Consider the following 19,885-nt stretch of genomic DNA (forward strand, 5'->3'; position numbering starts at 1 on the left):
ACATTCAAATTGTAAAATATTTCATTAATCATTTGGCATTCCTATGGGAAACCTAATAACATTTGAGACATTTAACTTCCAAATAATATTTATTATATTTTATTACTAAATTATGGATATTTCTGTTGCTTTTTCTCAAGACTTCAAATCTTCCATGTTTACAGGTTTATTCATATCATTTTATGTCAGAAATGCAGTACAGGTAATGGGAAATAACTTTCTTCCTAACCAAAGGTATAAACATACTGTTTGATTTTTATGTCCTTACTGTAACATGGAGTTGGACTGACTGAATGATGCAGGAGTATCTGTTTTGTCAATACTATGATTTTTTTCAAAATGCAATGTAAAATATTACTGCAGTCATGCTTTGATTTGTAGTCAATCTGTATAAAACCAGTGGAGGGCCCTTTTTTGAGGAATGATATTAAGGGTTATCTGTTGCATTCCTTTTTATTCTTTGTTGTATGTCATAAGCATTGATTGCTTTGTTGGAGGCTAAAAACCTACAGCATTACAGGGGTTAATGTATGGTGACGTTACTGGATCCAATCACATTCTGTTGTTCAGCAGCTGGGCTAAAAAAAATGCATTCATGAAGCAGAGTGCAAAGAAATGCCCAATCCCTGCAACTTATATTATTCATGAGAGGGGTAAAATCAATTTAATTTATCCTACTAGCCCTGTGCAGCACCATGGTTTGGGCGTGGCAGATCACTTCATTAATTATGAGATGCTCTCAAGCGTTTTGGCACCATTTCAAAAAATATATTGCAAATGAAATGTTTTGCCTATTTTTATGAGGGCACATTTAATAAAGAAATGTTCTTAATAAATGAATTATCATTTATCCTTTCATATGGTATCCTGAATGTACAGAATATCCTTGTTATAAATACTGGATAAGATGTTTGAATGTGTGCTACAAGATGTTGAAAGAAATTCAGTACTTAAATTGTTAATACTCCAGAAACGTGCACACTTAGACAGTGGCCACTGAGGGTACGGAAGAGACGCTTAATATTTAATGAGCTGTCTGGGAGTGGTGGCACGGGTGGGTGGGGAGGGAGGGGGAACTGGTAGGAGAGTATGCTGATCAGCAGCAGTTGACTGTGCAGCTGTCGGCAGTGCCTGTGTGAGAAGAGAGGGAGTGAGAGACAGAGAGAAGGAGTGAGAGAGGAGCAAGAAAGAATAGGAAGGAAGAGAAAAGGAAAGGGATACGGGAATCATGTTGTGCTGCATTAGAAGAACTAAACAGGTACAATATTTTTGTTTTTACAGTTATTGAAACAATATATCTGCAATGATCTTTCTTTTCACAAGTTGAAATTGAAATACTTTGAGGAATATAGATATTTCAAATCTAGAATTTAAAAAAAATACAACATTTTGGGACTACAAGATATGAGATACTTGCATGAAAATGTTGACCATTAATTGACTGAAGAATAAAATATGAAATGGAAGATATACATGTGTTTCTATGTTATAATGGTACATTTTATTTTTTAAGATCTGATAATAAAACCTATTCTAGATGAATGATTTCATCTTTTAAGGACTACAATGAATTGGAAGACTGTTATAATTCACATTTGTCTTTGAATTCATGACTGATAGATTTTAAGGATCCTACAGCTAAAAGAGTTAAAATACCTGAATGCATCAGGTTCAGCACAGCATTTGGATTCAGCCAGTGTTCCATTTGAGAATGCCTTTTCATTTGATATTCAACAAGCATAATGCTAAATCTATGGGATTTTAGCCAGTGCCCAGTTTAAATTACATTTTAGTTGAAACAACTACGCATTAGAGAAAATTTACCTAAAACATTCACATTGTGATGCACAAAGGTCAGGGCTGCTGGATTTAAAAAAAAATAGAGTAACAGTTACTACAACAGTCTTGATAGGGATGAATAGCTATTTTTAAAAAATATGGCCAGTATGTCAGTTAATTAATCGAGTCTTACCCACTGGAATTTCAGCTTGTGATAATCGTATGATTTGGCTGCAGAGGTACAGCTTTGGGAGTGGCACCTAATATATGAGGCTAGCTAACACAGAACACTGGTCCTTATGGTGGAGTCTTTCCGAACTCTCCTTTGTGTGCTGAATATATTTTTAAGATAGGGTAGTTTTCAATTATTAATGTATAAAAGAAAAATACTTTAAATTAGAACACTAAAAATCTTAGGGGATAAAGATAAATTCAACATTGCAAAGAACAATTTAAATAATATATAAAAAGATGCTCAAACCTTAATATACTTTTGACAAAGGAGAATAAAAACTACAATAATTCTGTGATATTAAATAATGATTTTTGCAATATATGTTATGGATAATAAGATTTTTGGAAAATGCATCTGGTGGGTAGGTAACCAATGCCAACTTTATAATGAGGATTTGAATGGCTGATCACAGCATGAGCAACAACCTTATATGTCTCAGTCTAGTTATTGGATTGGTGGATATAATGGCCAGATATGACAACCAATTATTGTATCTTGTTTACAGTAATTGTACTGAAAGTGAAGGGAGATATTCCTGAAAAGCTCAACTTGCAATTTAAATGGCATGAATATTCTGATTCAGTCAGGTTGCAGATTAGAACTGTTATTTCCTGATCCCTTTTCAATAAATGTGTATTTATTAGAAAGCGCAATAGAAGTTTCATTAATCAATGTAGTCATAATGGTATAATTGAGTTATAGTACAATTTATTTTAAACTGATGGGTAGGACAAAATTAAATTTAGAATCTGATGCTGTCAATGTAGTTCAAGGTACATCCATTACCTCAGCCCTAAATTTGGACATTATTATCTTTGAAATCAGATTTGCTGAGAGAGGTGCATTATTGTACAGATATCAAACCTCATACATCTTTCCTTCAAAACCTGAATTGTAAATTGCTGGAGGAGCCTTTTCTAAAAAGGATGGAAATTTAAAACTGAATAACATATATATATATATTTTTTAATTCCATAGTATACCAGTTAATGGGTGTTCCGCTAAATAGGAGCATAAACATTTTATTGTGCATTAACTCTGCATTCTACACAGGATAATTAATAGAAATTATTTGAAAAGGGTGTGCTTTGCTAATCATAGAGTATTCCCATGAAAAGGCTTCAACCGCGATAAAAGCGAAAGTGTGTGTTGAATGACTGGTCTTTGATTTATGCCTGAATTAATCTCAGTATTTATTAATCATCAATAATGCACAGCAATGCATTCATTAGTTTCTAATTCAATTCATCCCCTATGGTTTGACCTGGACTCAGTTCAGGTGGCTGAAATGTCCAACCAACATTTAACTGCCCTAAATGCCAATCCATCTTTACAAGAAAGCTTTATTCTGAATTGGAAAATTCCTTTTGACTGCTGTCTTTAAAAAGAGAAAGAAAATGTTAGGGCGGGGAGCAGTATTAATTCGAGGTATCCAAATAAAGTGATGACTAGTGAATTTTTAAGCGTTCCTAATATCTGCAGTCCTCCATTAGCAACTAGGCAAGAAGGCTTGGTAAAGCAAAAAAAAAAGGTTTCACGATAATTTATTACATGGTTGCAAAAGGAGAGCCCAACTAGACAATAAAAGACTGACTTCTGGGCAATCTTAATTGTACTACAGGGTAATTGTTATTCCTGTAAGACTGAGGGCGTTGGGAGTGCTCTCTGTATCTGAAGAAAGTGGGTTGCCAGTCCTCTGGAGAATTTACATCATCATTTCTGAATCATGCTGATGATGTAAACCTTTGTGCTATGTGATGAGCTTTTGTTACACAATAGACCTAACGTGTTGTTTGTAGATGCTCTTGTTAGAAACCAAAATGCAAGTGCTGCTTGTAAAAAAAAATACATGATTTATTTTGTGTAGTGGAAGCTGTATGCCATGTCAATGAAAAGTCAAAATCATCTAGTTTCCAATTTATCATAGTGTATTATTCTGTACACTATTTTAAATTAATCAGGATGAAATATATACAATATTTATCATTGGAACCCTTACCTAAAGGCATTCAAATGCTTAAAGTCTACCAGGATTGAAATCATTAAACACTTGTAAAGTTGTAAACCCAATGTTAATCCTTAGCAGTTTTCTCAGAAGCCTTGGTCCACTGACAGATAGAAGTAACTGTGCCTCATAATTTTTTTTTGCCATTTAGCTATATGGGAGAGGCATTCTGGTATGTCATAGCATTTGATTGAGTCAGACTTATCAACAATCATAAAATAATTATTTCAATTTATTTCCTCTTGGTTACTTTACCCACATATACAATCTGTTGTTTTCTTGCATTTATGTAACTAACTATAATCAGTGTTTACTTTTGTAAGGTATTTCAGTTGTGATCTTCTAAAATTCAACCTATATGAGGCCAATAAGCCTTACAGAAAATATACAGATAATACGCATCTTATCATACATCATTGGGTGACCATACTCAAGAGTCGACCTTTCACTAAAAAGGTTGTCATAAAAAGGAAAAGCTACTACGGCAATAAACTCTGTCTCTGATTTCTAATTATATTGGAAGGCATATCCCAGTTGAGGGCAGACGCCTCCCTGTGGGAGGGCAAGAAAAGTTGGTTGTGTGCCTTCTGGCAGACAGCCAAGACATACATTACTGGAGACCTAGAAGCATACTGCTTTTGTAAGGTGTGTCCCCCAGGCAGTGCTAGTAAAGGGAGAATATTAGGAGGACAAAGAGAGTAATAAAGCTTCATAAGATGGTGCATACTCTTAATAGGAAAAAAGATGTGCATTTCAAAAATGATTACATATTTACTGTCATATTTTCTGATATTAATATTTTAAGTAATTTTTGAATCCAAAAAATAAAATTCTAAAAGCCTTTCTTTAGTAAATGTTATGTATTTTATACTGTTCAATAAATGAATTATTTGAAACATTAAGTAACATTGCAAACTAATGGAATCTTTACCCTTCAAAGCTGCCTGTTTCTTATTTCATATTTTTGAAATTTTTAATTCAAAATTTTTCATCAAGGAAAGTTGCTTGAACTCATATTTAAAACAAGGTGCACCTCAATGATTGCATGAGATTGCATAAATTACTGCATAGTGTATTTGGACAAAAGCGTAAAGGTGACATTTGAATCTGTTTAATGAGGCTAAGCAATTCTTAGCAGGTTTAAGATTAGGATTTACTAAATAATTCAAGCCCGTGTCAAGAATGAAGCTTAAACTGCTTCCCTACACTTCCGTACATTCATGATTAAGCAAGCTTGTAAAACATTGAAGCTTCTAAACTATTTTGTGACCTCAGAATCGGCCAATGAGACTATAGTAGATGCTTCAGTTCCTGCAATACGTATGGCAAGCAGATGCTATGTTTCTCATGAAGGATGCTACAGACCCTACTGTCACTGTTGCTGTTTTTTCACTACTGTGCGCAAGCATGATTTTTTTTTCAATAATACTTTTAAAGCATCAGATCATTGTCACAATGTCACAAATATACCTCATGAACACTTGGCATCTTGCAACTTTCAGTTTCAGAATCCAGAATGGTGCTATGTAAAATTCACATCAAGTCTACCCCAACTGACCTTAGCTCTGTCAACTCCACTCTGCTTAGAAGAACTGTCACTGCTCTTTTTTTATTCATTGACTTGTGATGTGCCTCCTGACAGTTAAAGTATGATTGGTGCTTTATTTAAGCTGCAGGGGGCTTCAAACCTGTTTTACACCTACTCAGCAGAAAATTGGAAGGAAGCTACAACAATGAAGAAATTTGGGACAGTCATACAGTATATAAAGTAATAGCAGAACACCCATTTCCAGTAAGGAGACGTTCATTGGTATTCCAGAAGTAATGTAATTTCTTCCATGTGTTTGTATAAGTGCAAAAACTCTTTACTGTCATGTTGTTTGTTCACATTCTGTTTTTATGGTGAAAGTATCTTAATTTTGGAAGATTTTCAATATCTAAACTATTGCCTTTTATATTTTGCATTTTGGGATTATGCCTGGTTTTCTTAAATAGTTTTGCCAACAAACCTGAATGCATTGCACTTGTTGCTTCACTCCATATTTCAAGGTGGTGATGAAGAAGATCAAAAATGTACAAATCACCTTCAACACCAAGCAATGTAGCAGCGGAAGGCCTGGTAATATTTGACACTCAGATCTTATAATGCAGCAAAATCACCCCACACAGCTGAACAGTGAGTGGTAATGGTGTTGAAAATGACAGATGAACTCATGACCCATTCACACTGTGCTAGCTAAAAGTAGATATGTGAAGCAGAGTTATAATAATGCAATGTGGGAATCAAATTTGTGAAAATGGTTGGGAATATACTCAAAGTTTTTTTTATACTAAATGCTATTAAAAGAAACTATAAAAGAAAAATACTTTGAGTCTAATTTTAACTGGGAACCAGTTTTCAGTAACTGACCAGAGAGAAGTCTGAGCTCCTGAAGTAAATCCCATGGCCTTTTTAACTTCCAGGCCTCGGTTAAATCCTGTTCCAGCTGGGAATTTGATGGGAAGCAGTGGAAAATCATATAACCCATTAGCTGCCTGTCAACAGCAGGGTCATCCTGCAGGATTGCCCATGATCGAGGAGGGTGAGATCACAGCAGTGGCATGGTTGAAGACTCCAACTTCACCTCACCTCCGAAAAAAGTTTTTAAAAATTTAAAACCTTTCCTCTTCTAGCCCAATCCACTTTGTTGCTGGGCTGACCTAGCAGAAAACACACTATCACCTCCCATGCAGGCCACCTATTCAAAATTACAGTCAGGTCCTGATTACACTCAATATGCAAAATGCATCTGCCAGATTTGGATGGGCATTCTTTCTGCCTGCTCAGGAGAGTAGGTGAGAATCTGAATCTATCAGCTCCTGACTTCAGATCAGGTAAGTAGTATGGAACCATTTAACTTGGATATTTTCTGCCAGGTGAGCATGGTTTAAATCACTCCTTTTGTCTTTAACCCATAGTACAGAACAAACTAATTGCATACTTAGTATTCATAAATAATAAAGTTAAGCATTACTTTTATTTACTAACCTCTGCCAGCTTGCAGCTGATCCTACCAGGAGATCTACTTTCATGGTATGTCATGCTTGTCTGTCTTGTGCCATTCTCACACATCCACTCACTGTAGCTTGTCTGCAACACTTTGTCACAATCATCATCCAACTATGCATAGGTTGACCGGTCTTTCTGCTGCCCTCACTTTGCCCTCCAGGAGGGATCCCTGTAGATTTCAGTTCTGATCAAATGGCAGAAATATGGGCATTTTCTTTTCTGAATGCCACTTTTTTGAGCCTTTTCGCCTTTGTAATTTCGAGCACCTCTTTATTGGTCTTATGGTCTGTAAATTGAATTTTAAGATTTTCTAACACTCAGGCAAAAAATAGGGTTCAAATAATATCCTGGATGAAGTGTTTTTCATGTTGGATAACATGGGGACAAAAAAAAAATTCTGTTCATTTTCATAAAAATCTGACATGAACAAACTCAAGCCACCATTAATTCAGCATGGTGGATATGTAATGGGTAAGATCATCAATGACTATCAATTTGTTCCATCATCAGACAGATAACTATAGAAAGCGTTAAAACTATCCAATACTCAAAATAAAAACATAATTAAGATGCACTCTTTGTCAAAGCTAATCACTTCACACTCTTCCCCATGGACAATGTGAAGTATGAAGATAGACTTCGGCAGGCCTGAGCTTTGCTAGAATTACGGGCCTCATGCAGATGCAGGGCATCATTGACTACACATGCAAGCTATGTGCTTTACTAGAAGAGTCTGGAATCTACATGAATATGGAGGGTTTTCAATCACTGAGTGTCCAACTGATGTGCTGACACGACTGTGCAACATGTAGGGTTCTACATGCACCAGTCTTGAATTCTCATTCTATTTGACCTCGAGCATTGAGTGAGAAGCTGGTTACTTAGGAACAAAGGTTATTCTCTCTAGACTTGGCCAATGAAACCTCTCAGAAATCCAAGCACACATGTAGAGCTGAGGCACAATCACTGCCATGTCTCCATTAATGCATTACCCAATGCTGACCTCTCTCAATCACTATCAAAAGCTCACGAGGTGACAATTTCTGAGCTGGAGGAATTAAAATTGTGTGACAATGCATCTTCAGGTACAGTGCACTTCCCTCCTCTACTGCCAATGGACTTGGAACTTCATAAAAAGAGCTGGAAAGTAAAACTGGTTAGCAGCTAGAGAAAATTGCATATTATTGCAAAAGAGTATTTGCCCAATGAAGAACCAGGCTGTATTTTAGATTGAGTGAGAGACAGCACTAAGTAATAAGTGAAGTAGTTATAGGACCAAATACCCAAAGACACATATCCCCTTGCCAAATTCTCTGCAACAGTTACTGCAATAACTGGGGGCAACATTATCTTTGGGTGATAGTGTAAAACAATACTATCCATTTTACACTATTGCCAAAGTCAAAATTACCCATTTTCTGTTCAAGATATCCATAGTAGCCTCTGCAGCTGATGGTACTTCATGTTTTTATGTACTTTCTCCTCCTATGCAGGTCTTCTACCTGGCATTGTGAGCTGGTTTGTCCTGCAAAAAGAAGAGAGTCTGTTAGTGAGTGGCATACCTGAGAGTATTGAACATGTGTGTGTGAGTGTAGAAGAGTTTGTGTCGAGCTGTGGCAGTACGTGATGGACTTTGGAAGCAACAGCAACTCGAGGTATCACTAAAGGATGCTGCAATGAATGGATGAGGAGAAAGTGAAGTGGGGTACATCAAGATTTTCATAGACATTGCAATAAATTGATGCAGAGCTCTGCTGAAAACGACAAGAAGACAGTGAATGAAAGTCGCACTTTAGCAGTTTGCTTTATATAATTGAAATTTTTGCATGGCCTCCAAGTCCAAGCGATTAAAATGTAGGCATTGGTGATGTGGTGGGACACCCTTCTCCTATTCTTTGGAAATAAAACACTCCTCTTCCTTCTTATTTCTTCCACTGAAGACACCGGGGCAATGATGGAGAATCTAGGCACCATCCCAGTGGACATTTTCTGTCTTCTAGAACACAGAAAACAGTTCTAGCTGAGCTCCACAATAAGCACTTTAGATCCCCTTTAAAAGATGCCAGCAGGAATAGAAATCAAGTCCACACAAGAGCCTCCCCACAATGGGCAAGTTGTCCAATAGCCAATGCAATTGTGGCAGATTGCCCGTCAAATTTAAATAAGGCAGGGACTTGAAAAGGAGTCATGCCTTGTGTTGACATCATCAGGCAAGCATAGAGTTCATTGAAAACTTGCTCCCAATATCTTTTAAATATTTTAAAGTCGTTATTTTTTGTATTTTTTTATTCCATGGAACTTGTGTTTGGATCTATTCTACTAGTCATATTACCATCACATTATGATAGAAGAAACCTTTTCATCTAAATCACACAAAAAGTACAATCTTTGCCTGGAGACAATCTTTTGCAATAATGCAGCCACATGTACCATACTTATTTAATTTAGATGATTGGTAGGCAATATTTAATCCCATATGTGCAAGTGTAAGATAGTAAGCAAAAATGCATGTTGGACTGAATTCTATCTGAACAGATACAGAATTAGTCATTTGGTAGTACAGAACTTGAGTATTGCTGATAAAAGAGGCATGCCTAAGCTTAGGCATTTCTCTTTTTTCAGCAATACTCAGATATAGAATTGGCCAATTTGGATAATTTTGTACAAATAAATGAACGTGTACTTTCGACTCTTAATTTTTCTTGAGTGCTAGTTTGGTGACCTTTGACTCAGAATGTTGTGGGTTTAGATACCAATCCTGGAACTGAGCACATAATCTGGGCTCACATTTCAATTCAGTACTGAAATGGCATTTTACAGATAAGATCCTACCTGCTTCATGAAGATTAGGGAGTTTTCCTAGAATCCTAGCCAACATTCAGACCTCAAGAAATATGAGTTAAAATAGATAGGCTGACTATTTATCTCATACACTTTGGGACTGTCCTGTGTGCAAGGTGACTTTTTTTATACTTCCATGGGATGTGGCAGTTGCATCCCTAATTACCCTCCATTTGTCTACAAATCAACCTGTGACTACAGTTCAAAAGTACTTTATTGGCTGTGAAGTGCCTTAGGATATCCTGAGAATGCGAAAAGCACTACATAAGTCTTCTTTTCTTAATATGGTCTTCTCTGTATGCGTGCACAGCTCTGGCAATTTCCAGGGAAGCAGTTTTCACTTTTAATTCGCAGAGCTGCCACTTACCTTGTAAAATATTAAAAATGTAAATTAAGCAAATCAAAACCATCTGCATTCCAAATTTTAGAAGATAGCACCTGAGAGTTAAGCTTTGGTTTCAGGAAGATTTAATAGACCACCAATGAGTTTTTACCAACTTGTAAGCATATATGGCATGATTTGGTGACAACATTAAGGATGGGACTGTAAACACTAGTGTGAAAAAATGATGCACCAGAATATGGCAGCTAGCCATGGTATGGTTTTCCAATAAATTAAGTATGCAATGGACTTTTTACTTCTAGATGTACAAAACCAGACAGTTTATCTAAATTATAAGGCAGTACAGGGATATTCCTAGAGAATCTTTTCAGTGAAGCAGGGGGGAGAAGACTATCTGAGGCCTCCGGGATAATTCAGGAAGATTGAAGGCTTTGCTTAATTTTGTGGTGTCATTTAGAGTTTAGGAGGGCAGTTTTTGGCTTCTACCTGAAACAGGGGTGATGTGAGTTGAACAGTCACGCTACCCTCCTGAAACCAGCTTCTGGAGGCCTGAACTCCAAATTACTTTCAACTGCCCAGCCACCCTTTAAACCGGCATAGTATTGCTGCTGGCTTAGAGCAGGTGAAGTTGTGTCAGGGCCCGTTTCTGCTCGGCAGCAGTGCAAGAGTTGAGTTGTCATAGCAACTCCAGCAGTGCATGGAGAGGGTGCAATCAGACAACAGGCATACGAGCAGCTAGCGAACAGATAAAATACATACAAGTTTCATAGAAAACAAAATGTCCATTTAAAAAGTAATGTTCATTTGCAACGAGACAAGGACATATTTGTGAGCTGGTTGCATATAACAGGCATTTAAAGGATCAGAAAGATCACTGTGGCTCATCCGTCTGCTCACAAACATGTCATAGGGTCAATCAGGATTCTACCATGGTGACATCAAGATGCTTGGAATACATTCATTAGTAGACATAGCCAAATATTTAAAACAATGTTGTCAGTAATATAAAGAACCTGCCTGCAGGCTAAGAAAAAACATACCCTTCACAAATAAAAATATGCTTTGAGCAACTGGTGGGAGGAGCTTTCCCAAATTACTATGTCATCATAGGATGACGCATTCATACCAGTCCTTTCAGCAAACTGTCTTTGTATTCTGAATCCATGATGAAGTGTATTCTGTGATCTGCAGTCTTGACCTTGAAACTATTCAGGCATCGATGAGGCACTATGGGCTATCAGCAGCTGCAAAATTATATTTAGCCATAATCTGTAACCTCGTAGCCTGGCAAATCCCTCATTCTACCACTACCATCATACCAGGGGGCCAATTCTGGCTCAATCAGCAGTGCAGATGAGCAAGGAGCAGCACCAGGTGTAACTCAATGTGAGGTACCAACCTGATGAAGCTACAACAACAAAAATTTGCATTTATGTAGCATCTTTAATGTAATAAAATGTCCAAGGTGTGTCATAACCCAGAAGGAAAAAACAGTTCAAATTTGTCAAAAACTGGTACCATTGGCACCAGTGCTACTGGAGTTTCATGTTCAGGTATACAGGACCAGTTCGGTCAGTACCAGTCATTTCCAAGGTAGAGAAGCAAAGAGGTTTTGGGAGTGAATTCCAGAGCTTAGGACCTATAACTGAAGATATAGCCACCAATGGTGGACCAATTAAAATTGGGGATGATCAAGAGGCCAGAATTAGTTGATGCAGATATCTCAGAGGGTAGTGGGGTTGGAGGAGATTACAGAGCTGGGGGAAGGCCATGGAGGACTTTGAAAACAAGAATAAGAGTTTTAAAACTGGGGCATTGCTTAACTGGAAGCTAAAGTGGGTCAGTGAGCACAGGTGTGATAGAAGAACCGGACTTAGTGCGAATAAGAACATGAGTGACAGAGTTTTGGATGACCTCAAGTTTACGGAGGGCAGAATTTTGGAGGCAAGCATTGGAATAATCAAGTCTAGTTGAAAGAAGGCATGAAATTGGGTTTCAGCAGCAGAAGACCTGAGGCAGGGGCAAAGTTAAAGATAGAAATAGGTCTTACTGATGGAGCAGATATGTGGTCGGAAGCTCATCTCAATGTCAAATATGATGTCAACAGTTTGCAAACAGTTTGGTTCAGCCTCAGATAGTTGCAAGTAAGTGGGATGGAATCGATATCTAGAGAATACAGCTTGTAGCAGGGACTGAATTAATGGCTTCAGTCTTTCCAATATTTAACAGGAGGAAAGTTCTCTTTATCCAATACTGGATGTCAGAGAGGCAGTCTGATAATTTATCAACAGTGGAGGAGTTGAGAGAGGTGGTGGTGAGGTAGAACTGGATGTTAATAACATTGATGTGCAAATAGTATAGGAATGCATCCATGCTTAAAAAACCCAAAAACGGAATGCTATAGACAGATCCCACAACCAATCAAATCAAAATCTGCCATTCTGCTGCATTCAGTTATAAATAGAGGTGAACCATGGTGGTGACAGGGTGCAATCACACCCCTTAGATCAAGTAGTACTGTGGTAAGGTCTATGCAAAGAATAATGGTAAAAAATAAAATTAAAGACTCTTTATCTGAATGCACAGAGCATTTGTAACAAGATAGCTGAACTAATGGCACAAATAGAGATAAATGGGTTTCATATACTCATCATTACAGAGTCATAGTTGGCAAGGTGACCAAAGTTAGGAAATAAATATTCCAGGGTACACAACATTTCAAAAAGACAGACAGACTAGCAAAGGAGCAAGAGTATCCCTGATAAAGGACAGCATAAGGATAGTAGTAAGAAAGGATCTTGGCACAGAAGATTGGGAAGTAGAATCAGTATGGGTGGAGATTTGGAATAACAAGGGTCAGAAACCATTGAAGGGAATGGTTCATAGGTCCTCAAACAGTTTTTTTCCTACCATTGGACAGAGCAATAAGTGAGAAATAATTAGAACTTGTAACAAAAGCCATGTGATAATCATGGGGGACTTTAATTTTCATATACACTGGACAAATCAAATTGACAGAGATAGTCTGGAAGTTGAGTTTGTAGAATGCTTTGACAACAACTTCCTAGAATACACTGTGGGATAAAGCTATTTTAGATCTAATATTGTGTAATGATGCAGGGTTAATTAGTAATCTGAAAGTAAAAGACCCTCCGATAAAAAGTTATCATAATACAATTGAATTACGTATTAAGTTTAAGAGTGGCATGGGCATCCGAGGAGCAGAGAATGCTGGAGCCCGACAGTGACGGGATCCTGGAGGGCTGTCCATGGTGTGCTGGGTGGATTCTCATGGACATGGCTCTGCTGTGAAGCAGCTTATGGAAGTTGGAAAGTCACCGTTGATGCCACAACGGATGATGGTCAAGAGGGTGGGAGAGGAAGGCCTAGGTTCGACTGGGAGAGGAAGAGGTGTCGGGGGGGTGGTGAGGTTGGGCAGGGGGAATGAAGGTGTTGGGGGGTGAGGTTGGGCAGGGGGAATGAAGGTGTTGGGGGGTGAGGTTGGGCAGGGGGAATGAAGGTGTTGGGGGGTGAGGTTGGGCAGGGGGAATGAAGGTGTTGGGGGGTGAGGTTGGGCAGGGGGAATGAAGGTGTTGGGGGGTGAGGTTGGGCAGGGGGAATGAAGGTGTTGGGGGGTGAGGTTGGGCGGGGGTGTGAAGGTGTCGAGGGTGAGGTTGGGGGGAATGAGGGAGTATGGGGAGGAGGGGGTAACGGGAGAGAAGAAGGCAACTTGGGGGGTAGGTGTAAAGGGGGTGGAAGGTGTAAGGGAAGGAGTTTGGAGAGAGGAAGGGGTTCAGGTGGAGGAAGGAGTGTGGAGAGGGGAGGGTATCCAGGGGGAGGGAGGAAGGAGTGCAGAGAGGGAAGGGATTAAGGGTGGAGGAAGGGGGAAGGAGTAAGGCTGGAGGAAGAAGTGAGGCTACAGGAAGAGGTAAGGCTGGAGGAAGGAGTCGGGGGGGGAGGGGGCAGGACTAAGGGTGGCGGAAGAAGTAAGGGTGTCTGAGGGAGTTAGGAAGGGGGACGGACAAAGCTGTGGGGGGGAGTCCTTGGGGGTGGGAGGACTTGAGGGGGTGCGGGGTCCGGAGGGGGAAAGGGTTCAGAGCGGGGAAGGGGTTCCGGGGCAAGGGGTTCTAGGGGGGGAGTGGATCCAGAGAGGGGAAGGGGTCCAGGAGGGGGAAGGGGCCCAGAGTGGGGAAGGGGTCTAGAGTAGGGGAAGGGGCTCTGAGGCAGAAGGGGCCTGGATGGGGGGAAAGGTCCAGAGGGGGGAAGTGGTTCGAGTGAGGGGGAGCGAGGTTCAGAGGGGAGAATGGATTCCAGGGGGGGAGGGGTCCGGAGTGGGTGATGTCAGGTGAACGTGCAATGGAGGGTCTGATGGGTCCATGACTGCCTCCTGGAGAGCAAACTGAGGATGGGCGTGGTATGAGGGAATGGTGAGAATGACCAAGGGCAGAGTGACAAGGTAGGCAGCGAGTGTGAGGCTTTGGCAGGAGCTGTAGAAAGGACAGCGAGGATGGTGGGTAGGGACTTGGAGGCAGACACAGACCCTGGGGGTGGGAAGGAGGAGTTTGGGAGGGGAATGTGGATAGGGCTGGGATTTTTGGGAAGGAAGGGAAAGTGCATGTTAACCTGGGCATCCCCAAAAGAAAAGGATTGTGGCTGGTAGGTAACAGAGGGGAGGTAGAAGGTGATGCCAGGTGGGCCAACTGTGATGGGAGAAAGGAAATGGGTGACTGGGGGAGGGGAAAAGATGGGAAGATGATGAAAAAGCAAATCCAGGCCATGCTGTCCAAATGGAAAGTGAAACGAGAGGCGTGGTGGGTGAGATCATGTGCTGCATGGGAGTGTGATCAGCGGGTGAACAGAGATGCAGGTCAGCTCAGGTGGACAACTGAAAGCAAAACCTAGCAGGCAACGTTCAAAATGCCCAGGACATTGCAGTGAGTGTGATACATGAAGGATCCGTGTGCATGGGAGAGTGCTTGCACGAGTCTCCGAAAGGCCCTCGCACACATACACTTCTCCCTGCAGAATCACCCATGGGCCGGCTACTCCCTTTGCAGTGTCAGAGGACGAGGCTGATGGGATCACAGGCAAAAGAGACTTGTGGGGAGAGGACAGGCTGGGAGGGAGAGAACAGCCTCTGAGATTCCTGAGTGGATGACCCAGGGGTGTCCAGCTGCCGCTCTTTCCGCCCTTTGGGTGCCTGGGGGCCCTGGCCTGATTCCTTAAGTGGAAGGAGCACATGGAGCAATGTCGAGGTGCCCCATTTCCCTCACGTGTTGCTGCTGCAGGAACTCACCCATGGCTCCCGCGATGGAGTGCAGGTCTGCAGACAATCTCCACGTTCTGTTGGACCAGGGACTCCGTGGCGTCTGCCATCCTCCCCATGGAGACCTCCATACACACACATGTGGGCACCACTTCATCAGAGAGCAGGCGGACACACTCCTCTGACTCACATAGCACTCTGCTGGGGGCTTCCAACAGCTCTACGTGATGTCCCCCCGCCTTCTGCTGACTCTCCAGGATGAGTTGAAAGGGCAAACCTATAGGCCTGTCATCTGACTCAGACCTCACAGATGCCTAATCCCCAGCAGCCCTCCGAGTGCCGGGGAGTTTGCACGAAGCTGCCTCCTGGTGCTGCGGAAAGGTGTCTGTGCAGTGACCACCAGATTGTGAACCCGAGCCTGCCCTAGATCTAGATCCCACTGAGGTGTGTGTCTCTGCGCTGGTGGAGGGTGTGGGTAAGTACTGTGATGGGTCTTCCATGCTGCTTATTCCAACTCTTCAATGAAGGAGGAGTCCTCTTGGCTGGAGGTGAGGATGTGGATGGAGGTGAGGGAATGGCTGGCTGAGAGCGTTGGTCGCTTGGCAGAGCTCCCAGTGAACCAAAGTAGAGATAATTAGTGGATGGCAGCACAGTCAAAAGCAGGAAAGAGAGCACTCACATTTGTGTCAAGAGAGGGATGATGTGGTGCAAGAGTCTCACAATGGTGTTCCCCACCGACCTCACCATCACTGCAGGCACGGTCCATGTCCTCACCAGTCAGCGCAATGGCACGCTCCTCAAAGTGAGTGAGGGGCCTAATGTGGGCCACTCCATCCCCAGTCTGGGACCTCTCCCTCCTGCTGTGAGCCAGCTTCTCCTGCATGAAAACAGATGGAGAGAGTGTGAGCAGGACACATGGTTCTGCGTGGGATGTTTGTGTGGTGAGCGGAGCCATGGACAGGATGAGGACACAAGCTTGAGAGGACATGAGCCTGGTGGAGATGTGAGAGTGTGTGTGAGAGTTAGTGGTGTTGTCCCTTGAGGTGTGAGATCCCTGTAGATGTGTGATGGGCTTGTGAGTTGAGAGTGATGAAAAGAGTGAAATACCTTGGTGGAACGGATGAGACCATTCATCCCATAGCAGCATTGAGTGGCTGTCTCCTTTTGCAGGGCATTGGCACTGACCACCCCTACCACTGCTTCCAAGCCGGATTAGTGAGGTTGCTGCCCATTCTGCGGCCAAAGCTGGGATGCAGGACATCACGGTGAGCCTCCACTGCATCAAAAAGACACTCAAGGGACATGCTATTAAACCTGGGGCTACAGTCTTTTTGTCTTTCAGGGCCATGTCTTCTTTGCAACAGTCGTGGGCTGGAAGCTGTGAGAGGCGTGCGTGCAGCTGGATTTTAAACATGGTGCCCGGCGTGCTGAAGCAGTGAGGTGATGGCGTGGCGGGCTAATGAGAGCCCCCCTGCCATGGAAACAATGTGTTTCCCCGGAATGCATAATTAATGTGGTGGGTTTGGGACAATACAGCATGAATAGCCGCCATTGCAGTCGGTGGGTAAAATGTCATTCTACCCGCGTGCTACCGCACTTAGTGCAAATCTGGGATGATTCCGCCCATTGAACAAATATTTTGTGTCTGTCTTCGCAGTAGAAGACACAAATTGCAAACCAGAAATAGTGGGTAATCGAAAGGCTAATAAGAGTGAGGATCTCCACACAATTAATATCAGCAGGAGAAAAGTCAAAGGCCAGGATTTCCCGTTCGGTGAGTGGGGGGCAGGGCCCGCTCACCGACGTGTAAAATGATGCAGGATGACATCAGGCGGAACTCCCGACATCACCCCGCGTCATTTCCATTTTCAGGTGGGCGGGGGCTCAGCAGAATTAGCTGTGCACCCGCCGACCTGTCAATGGCCAATTGAAGCTATTGACAAAGTAATTAAAGTACTTAATGGGCCTGCCCGTCCAACCTTAAGGTTGGTGGGCAGGCCAGGAGCCCTAGCGGGCATTGGAAAAAGCATGAGATCTCATCCACGGGCGGGATGAGGTTTCATGTAGGTTTTAAAATTTTTAATAAAAGTGTTAATGAAATTAATGGACATGTCCCAACTCATGTGACAGTGTCACATGAGGGCACATGTCAGGGGATTTTTTTTTCTATTGTTAACATTTTTAACTTTGGCGCCGATCTCCCTGAGGCAGCACCTAGCCTCACGGAGATGAGTGCGCTCTTCCACGCTCATGTACGAAAGAGCGCACTCTCGGTTTAGGGAATCCCCACCCCCCCCACCCGCACAGGGAGCGCATAGCGCTTCCTTGCGGACATCACGCTGAGCGGGCCTTAATTGGCTCTCCCATGTAAAATGGCAGTGCTCCCCTGATCGGGGGTGCCAATCGGAGGCGCGCCTCCACATGCCCGCTCCTAAACTTCTCCCCCGATGGGAGGGAAAATTCTGCCCATAGACTCAGAGTCATAGAGGTCTGCAGCACTGAAAAAGGCCATTCGGCCCATCGAGCCTATGCCATTCAAACAAGTACCTAACTATTCTAATCCTATTTTCCAGCACTAGGCCAATAGCCCTGAGTACCATGGCATCGCAAGTGCACATCCAAATACTTCTTAAATGGGTTTCTGCCTCTACTATCCTTTCAGGCACTGAGTTCCAGATTCCCACCACTCTCTGGCTGAAAAAATTCTTCCTCACATCCCCTCTAAACCTCCTGACCCTTACCTTAAATCTATGCCCCCTGGTTATTGATCCCTCCACCAAGGGGAAAAGTTCTTTCCTGTCTACCCTATCTATGCCCCTCATAATTTTATACACCTCAATCACATCCCCCCTCAATCTCCTCTGCTCCAGGGAAAATAACTCCAGTCTATCCAATCTCTCCTCATGACTAAAACTCTCCAACCCAGGCAACATCCTGGTAAATCTCCTCCGCATTCTCCCTCGTGCAATCACATCCTTCCTATAATGTGGATTCCAGAACTGCACACAATACTCTAGCTGTGGCCTAACCAGCGTTTTATACAGTTCCAGCATAACCTCCCTGCTCTTATATTCTATGCCTCTGCCACTAAAGGTAAGTATCACATATGCCTTCTTAACCGCCTTATCTACCTGTCCCGCTACCTTAAGGGACTAGTGGACATGCACACCAAGGTCCCTCTGATCCTCGGTACTTCCCAGGGTCCTACCATTCATCATGCATTCCCATGCCTTGTTTGTCCTGCTCAAGTGCATCACCTCACACTTATCTGGATTAAGTTCCATTTGCCATTGTTCAACCCACTGAGCAGCCTGTCTATATCCTCCTGTAATCTAAGGCTATCCTCCTCACTATTTACCACCCCACCAATTTTCGTGTCATCCACGAACTTACTGATCAGCCCTCCTACATTCAAGTCTAAATCATTTATATATAGCACAAACAGCAAGGGACCCAACACCGATCCCTGTGGAACCCCACTGGACACGGGCATCCAGTCACAAAAACACCCCTCGACCATCACCCTCTACTTCCTGCCACTCGGTCAATTCTGGATCCAATTTGCCAAATTGCCTTGGATCCCATGGGCTCTTACCTTCATTATCAGTCTCCCATGTGGGACCTTATCAAAAGCCTTGCTGAAGTCCAAGTAGACTACGTCAAATGCATTACCTTCATCTACACACCTGGTCACCTCTTCGAAAAATTCAATCAAATTGGTCAGACATGACCTCCACTTAACAAAACCATGCTGACTGTCTTTGCTTAATCCCTGCCTCTCCAAGCATAGATTAATTCTGTCCCTCAGAATTTCTTCCAATATTTTCCCCACCACTGAGGTTAGATTGACTGGCCTGTAGTTCCCTGGTTTATCCCTTCCTCCCTTCTTGAATAATGGTACCACATTGGCTGTCCTCCAGTCCTCTGGCACTTCTCCTGTGGCCAGAGAGGTATTGGAAATTATTGCCAGCGACCCTGCTATCTCCTCCCTTGCCTCACTTAACAGCCTGGGATACATTGGGACCGGTTCTAGGGGCAGTTGGGACCTATACAAACTGTACAAAAGTATTAGAGAAACTTTAGGAACTAAAAGCTGACAAATCCCAGTAGTAATTCCAATCAGTGTTTTCTGGCCATTGTTATTCCTAATTCCCACCCATACTGATTTGACTTCCTGATCTTCTGAGCCAAGATCCTTTTTTACTACTGTAATGGCCTACATCCTATGGTTCTAAAAAATGTAGCTGCAGAGATAGTGGATGTACGGGTTATGATTTTTCTAAATGCCCCAATTCCAGAATGCTCCTAGCAGCTTGGGAGTTTAGAATTGTAACACTGTTATTCAAGAAAAGAGAGAGAGAGAAAAT

The 19,885-nt window shown here is 42.2% G+C and overlaps 1 protein-coding gene across 2 annotated transcripts in view; it reads left to right on the forward strand.

The window, feature by feature from the left end:
* The first annotated feature begins 1,078 nt into the window (after positions 1 to 1,078).
* gap43 (growth associated protein 43) overlaps positions 1,079 to 19,885 on the forward strand; it is a 288,487-nt gene continuing 269,680 nt past the window's right edge. For both annotated transcript variants that reach the window (XM_078559812.1, XM_078559813.1), the window contains exon 1: positions 1,079 to 1,258. In XM_078559812.1, coding sequence (XP_078415938.1) covers positions 1,229 to 1,258 — 30 coding nt within the window. In that variant the 5' untranslated portion in view covers positions 1,079 to 1,228. The remainder of the gene's footprint in view (positions 1,259 to 19,885) is intronic.

The sequence above is a fragment of the Cetorhinus maximus genome, chromosome 16 (genome assembly GCF_964194155.1).
Source record: "Cetorhinus maximus chromosome 16, sCetMax3.hap1.1, whole genome shotgun sequence".
NCBI lineage: Eukaryota > Metazoa > Chordata > Chondrichthyes > Lamniformes > Cetorhinidae > Cetorhinus > Cetorhinus maximus.